Source organism: Seriola lalandi, unplaced genomic scaffold (genome assembly GCF_002814215.2).
Source record: "Seriola lalandi dorsalis isolate HSWRI2012SDOR001 ecotype SW California unplaced genomic scaffold, Sedor1 jcf7180002054972, whole genome shotgun sequence".
Lineage (NCBI taxonomy): Eukaryota > Metazoa > Chordata > Actinopteri > Carangiformes > Carangidae > Seriola > Seriola lalandi.
The window spans coordinates 6047604-6053603 of record NW_019525660.1 but is presented as its reverse complement, the minus strand read 5'-3'; the positions used below and the strand labels follow the sequence as shown (position 1 = coordinate 6053603).

General features: G+C 39.1%; 1 protein-coding gene across 1 annotated transcript; it reads right to left on the bottom strand.

Annotated features, from left to right (window-relative positions):
* Positions 1–231: 231 nt before the first annotated feature.
* Positions 232–5481, bottom strand: nrros (negative regulator of reactive oxygen species). The gene is made up of 3 exons (XM_023397929.2): positions 5251–5481; positions 3371–3485; positions 232–2288 (listed from the first exon to the last, which is right to left on the bottom strand). Exons 2-3 carry the CDS (start codon positions 3470–3472, stop codon positions 330–332), a joined length of 2061 nt encoding a protein of 686 aa, XP_023253697.1. The 5' UTR covers positions 3473–3485; positions 5251–5481; the 3' UTR covers positions 232–329.
* Positions 5482–6000: the final 519 nt, after the last annotated feature.

The following is a 6000-nucleotide window of genomic DNA, read 5'->3' as shown; positions in this document are numbered from 1 at the left end:
CACACACACACACACACACACGCACACACGCACACACACGCACACGCACACACACACACACACACACACACACACACACACACCCACAAGAACGCAGCCACATTTTTACATCAGGTTGTCAGGATTAGTGCCTGGTTTTGAACCGCACTTCAATGAACCAAACAGAGGTATGAAAGACTGAATACCGTGTTGTTTACATACTAATCACACAATTGTTCCTTCATCAAGGGGTACAGTTTTACAATGAATTAAATTTATTTCCAAAATACATTCAATTACATTTCTCAATAATACACTGTACAGACTACAGTTGTGTGGTTTATAAAGTATCAGTAAGAAGTAGGCTTCAAACACCTTTTTTTAATTGATTTTTGTATCATTTTGGGCTTGAAGGTGATGAGAACGATAATTGAAATGCCCACAAATGAAAGACATATGGGTACAAAAAGCAGAATGTACCAGAATATAGATTCCCCACCTTCTTCCCAACACACAGATGACTGTAAGTGCTGTACTGTGTGTATGATTCGAACAGGATCTTCACATTCAATTTCTGACTGTCCAACCATACTGATTGTCTTTGTTGTTACAAATGTCCTGAACCACTCTGTTTGGCAGCAGTTGAACGGATTTCCTGTGAGGAAAACAATGTGAAGTTTTGGAGCTAATGTGTTAGCCAGACCTGAGGGGATAGTGGACAGTCTGTTGTCCCTCAAGTCGAGCACTTTCAGGTCAAGATCTAGGAGTGACGGGGGAAGATGGTCAAGAGAGTTCCTTGAAATGTTTAAAAACTTCAGACGTTTGTAATGGGAGAAGTCAAAGTCTTGTAGGTGAGTGTTTCCTAAACCTAGATGCTGTAAAGTTATGCTGAGACTTTGTATTGATTGTTGGACAATGAGTCCTGGATTATCAGACAGTTCCAGGTGCGTTAGTGACAACCCTGTGAATGCAGACGATGGGATTATTTCAATGTTGCATCCTTTAAGATAGAGCTGCCCAAGGGAGACAACATTTCTCCAATCCACACAAGATGAGATAGTTTCTGTTTTGATCTCATCTTCTTCAGAAGGACAAACGTCAATGTTGTTATAGCTGAGATCCACTGACCTGAGGCTTGGCAGTGAGGAAAATAATTTCAAGGGTAACCACTCAAGATCATTCAGGCTCAGGTTAAAGTATGTCAGATTGCCAAGAGTGATCAGCGTGTATTCATCTGCTACAATCTGATTCAGCCTGTTGTTGCTGAGGTCCAACTCATACAAGCTGCCAGAGAACTGTTCTGAAGTTAGATTTAAGGTTTCCAGACAGTTTGTGCACATTCCAAGTCTGGACAGCATAGGCATTTTCTGAATGAATCCTTGGGGGAAATACCCCACCTGGTTTCCTCTTAGATCCAAAATCTCAAGAGAGGAGATGTCACCGTGAAGACTGTCATCCCACAACTTAGCAGTCGTATTGCTTGTGTACTTTTTCAGATTGTAGAACTCAACAGTTGTTGTTGAGTTTGGGAATGTGGAGTTGTCTGCCAAGTGTTCGTAGAACCGAATGCTGTTGTGGGACAGGTAAAGGTTCCGTAAATGACTATGGCTGGGCAAAAAAGGAAAGAAGAGCAGTTTGTTATGTGATAGATCAAGTGTCTCTAGCTGGAAAGTGTCATTGAGGTCTTGTCTGGAGATGAACCACTCAATGAAGTTGTGGCTGGTGTTGAGGACCACCATCTGAGTCATGTGGAAGTCAGTTAGGCAAGGGAGATAGTTGAAGGCCAAGTTAAGCCTCTGGAGTTTGGGATTGCTGTCAAAGGCGCCATCAATCTCGAACATGATGTTCCTCTGCAGGTCGAGTTCTTTGAGCAGGTGAAGGTCCCTGAACGAGGTCTCATCAAGTCTCTGCAAGAGGTTTCCGGAAAGATTAAGATACTCTAACGACGTCAGATTTTGGAGAAGAGTGGCAGCCGTTTCATCATCAAGTTTATTCTCAGACAGATCTAGAGCTCTAAGACCTGGTATCTTCTTTAATGCATAACTGGTTTCTGGGTCACCAATATTAAGATTGTTATTTGCTAAATTTAGGCTTTCTAACAACTTTGAGTGTTGAAAAGTATTTGATTCTAATTTCTCCAAACTGTTGCAAGCTAAGCTCAGGCTGTTTAGTGAGGGGTAATGGAGGAGAGAGTCATCTTGTAGTGTTTGCATGTGATTGTAGTTGAGCTGAAGCTCCTCTATGTTTCTTGGTAGTCCTGAAGGCACAGAGGAGAGCTTGGCATTGTTGCAGAGAGCCGTTGTTTGTATCTGCAGAGAAAAAGAGAGCACATAACTCAAATTTGTGTGTTACTGTATTTGTATGTCTTTTTGTGGGAGAGAAATGTTTTAGCTTTTTAGAAATCCTACAGAAACTGGATTTCTTTCAGGAACAACTCTAAAAGGTAGAAATTTGCCTTTACATGCATTATATGTTTTACCTCAGGGCATTTTTATTCCTCAAGAATTGTTAATCTTGCCAGCTGATTATTTTACTAGGTTCAGGTAGAAAAATCACATGTCTGAAAGCAGCACTGTGACTGAGTGCAGCCTCACAGAGCAGTTAGTGAGGCTGTTGTCCTTATGATGTTTGACTATTTATCAGATTCAGTTGTTCAGTTCAGTTTTAATAAACCAGTTGATGAATTTTTCCTGGCTGACATGTTGCGAAATTAAGAATGGTGTTTTTGATATACGTTATTTTATATATATGTGTGTGTGTGTGATTGTGTGTGTGTGTGTGTGTGTGTGATTGTGTGTGTGTGTGTGTGTGTGCGTGTGTACAATTAACATAATATTGATGTATTAGTAGTAAATCACCGATTATGAAATATGGGGGTTGTGAGATTGTGAAAACTTTGCTTTGTCTTTTGAGATGGTGCTTCATTCAGTTGGAGGACAGTCCGCCATTGTAAATGTTAATCATTTGTTAAATGGATTTGGTCTGGGTGGATATGGGTCTTCCTGATAATATGAAAGTCTTAAAAAGATAAACCCTACACCTCATTAGAGAGTGGGCTATACTAGTGGGAAGATGACTAATAATTATTTGGTAAATTAATCAAATTGCCAGTGGGAAATATCAGACCGCATATAATGATTTAATTTCCTGCAGGATGCTCGCATGAAAAGGTTTAGTCAACTTGTCTTTTACTGAAATTGTCCAGCTGAGTCAGTGTGAAGACGCTTTTCTTAGTAACACTAAACTCACACTATTATGTGTTTAAACATGTTTAAAACATTCATAAAAACCACACATAAATTGTATTCTGTATCCTGTTCCTCACACCTTACTCAGATAATTTCATGTCCAGCTTTTATTAAGCAGAGCTGGAAAAAAAGAGATATCTTACCAGCTGGCATGGGCTGCGTTGTGGATGACTTGAGACTGCTGTCAGGATTATCCACACGGGTAACAAGCAAAGCAGGATGGGAGTGAATCCGTGGACCGGCATTTTAACATCTTTACTGTTGACAAGATGACAGAAGGGGAGAGAAATAACGCTTTGAATGATGGCTTATTTTACATTAGATATTTTTAACATATTATTTTTGAAACTTGAGAATACCTGCTGTTATAATTTTCATGCAATGTCTAGTATCATGAAAGGAGCAACATGTCCTCTGTGCATGAGAAGCTGGGGAAATCAATTGCTCCACCATAACTGGATTATTAAACGAGCAGAAGCGGCTTAACACTGAAGTGTGGAGGTCAAAGTGGTGGGTGGGCACAGACATTTACATTCAACCCTGACAAACCTGGGCTCAGTTCCAGACTTTTCTGTCAACAAGTTTTTTATGACCTAGTCATAGCTGACACATTTCTGCAGCTTTGAGCAAATTATTTGTGCCATATCCTAAACTTTACTTGTCAAACGTGAGAATGTTGCGTTCAGTTCATGTCTGTAACGGGGGTGGTATGTCGTCCTTATAGCGTCCACAACGTGTAATCTGTGGTTCATTTTGTGTTGTATGTGGATGACCCAATACAGTGTGGAAAGGCATCACAGTAAAGTTAGAGATAAATAATTTGAAAAAATGTTTTATATGTACAGTATATTTTTTATTTATTTAGACTTTTGATCCGGTCCCAGCCTGTGGAAATTGATTAATGTTTTCTCTATAATATCAACTTTTATCCTGAAAACAGCTGCTGGACATTTTGGTAGAATCTCCCTAATTTCAGTTCAAACCACTGGGTGACGCACACTGAATGTGAAGGCCTTGTGTTCCTTTTTTTACTTGCGCACATGTAATGTAACATGTAATCTTTGTATTGTAGTGGCCTGAAGAAAAATTCTGTTTTGCGGGGTATCATTTAAACCCCCCACAGTGTTTTCTCTTTCATGTGAACAATTTTGTTCTCATTTCTGTTTTCTATGATAACATTTTATCTCTGTGTTCTTGTCATTTTTTTGCTGTGTTTTACCACAGTTCAAATAAATACTTTATCCCATCCAATTAATCTGCACGGCTAACAGTAATGAACTACACAGAGACAATAACACTATTCAGTTTCTTAACTATGCTATCTGTTGTGGAGAAGAGTTACACACTGAAAAGACATTTTGCAGAATACCACTTTCTCTTTTATCAGTGTTACTGGACTTTATAAAGGTCGTTTGAAAGAAAACTTAAACTTAAAATCATCTATAATAATGACATACAAACTGTGATGACATAAACCCCTCTTATATTGCAAAAGTACACAGCATATGGTTCCATTCATCTGAATAATGATTAAAAAAAATGTGATATGTTTATATGATATTGAGAGATATAAACTGAAACTAAAAATCAACATTATTAGACTGAAATGACATTGTGTCATTTGGATTTTTAAACTTTAGATGTTTAATAGTTTGCAGTCCATAATTCATGGGACATTATTCAAATGCAATTGAAAGCCATTTAAGATTAATGAAGATTAATTATACAACTTTTATTTCAGTATAGTCTGTAATGCTGGTTTAAGATTAAATTGATCTACATGCCAGAAAATGCTGTGCAAAAACTAAATGACATAAACATATTTTTGTTGACATTTGTTTTCGAGTCTTTATGACATCCTATATGACACTGGCAGGTTTTACAGTATGTTCCAAAGCAGGTGGTTAAATACACCAAAAGCAAAACTTTCAGCATTCATAATTTAGACAAAGCATGGGTTTCTTTTAGCTGTCATAGCATCCGTGCATACTGCATTAGTAGAGTGCACAGTGCATTTACTTACACTGGTGGTTAGGTGTAGATTTCCCAAGCCACTGATGGTTGATCTCCTGACCATATCGCTGGTTGACCCGCTGTTGCAGTGTGTGTTCTCACAGCTGCCTTCCTCTGCTCTCACTTGAGCAGTAATGCCTCTTTTTACTATTCACGGAAGCAGGCAGTCAACGGAAACCAAGTCACATGGACAAGCTGCAATCAGAAAGAAGTTCTCAAGCCCGGGGCCACAGGAAGGCGAGTGCAGGCTGAGCAGCTTTCAACCAGCACTGCAGTTTTTTTTTTTCTTCTCAACGCCACGACAGTAATTTTGTTATACTGGCACTAAGGTTGGTAGCAGAACTGCCACCACAAAAACCCAATGAGAACACACCCTTCACACCCTCAGCTCATGCTGATCAGTCAGCCAAGTACAGAGGAAACCACTCAATGCACACACCCTTCCTGCCTGATTTTCTGGCCTTTCACTGCAACAGCCATCACAAAGCACACACATACACACAAAGACAAAATCATCTCTATGTATATATAGCAATGTACTGCAGGGTAACAACGCTCCTGCACCAAATAACAAAAGACAGGGAATCAAGAAGATGAGTGATGGATAACACAACTCATACCACAACAATGTGATCTAGGTGAGAAATGGAGAAGTCCTCTAATATTTTATTTTCAACATTAGTTACAACATGGCTACTTCAAGTACCTTCAGTCATCACTACGTGTCACTCTTTCTCTTCCTTGAGGTCCAGCTACTGAA

What these genes read in the sequence shown, in the direction of transcription:
- nrros (XM_023397929.2), bottom strand. Translation starts at nt 3,472, where the DNA reads ATGCCGGTCCACGGATTCACTCCCATCCTGCTTTGCTTGTTACCCGTG. An exon ending in AACGCAGCCCATGCCAGCTG is followed by an intron (nt 2,289 to 3,370) that starts GTAAGATATCTC and finishes TTTTCTCTGCAG; the next exon opens with ATACAAACAACGGCTCTCTG.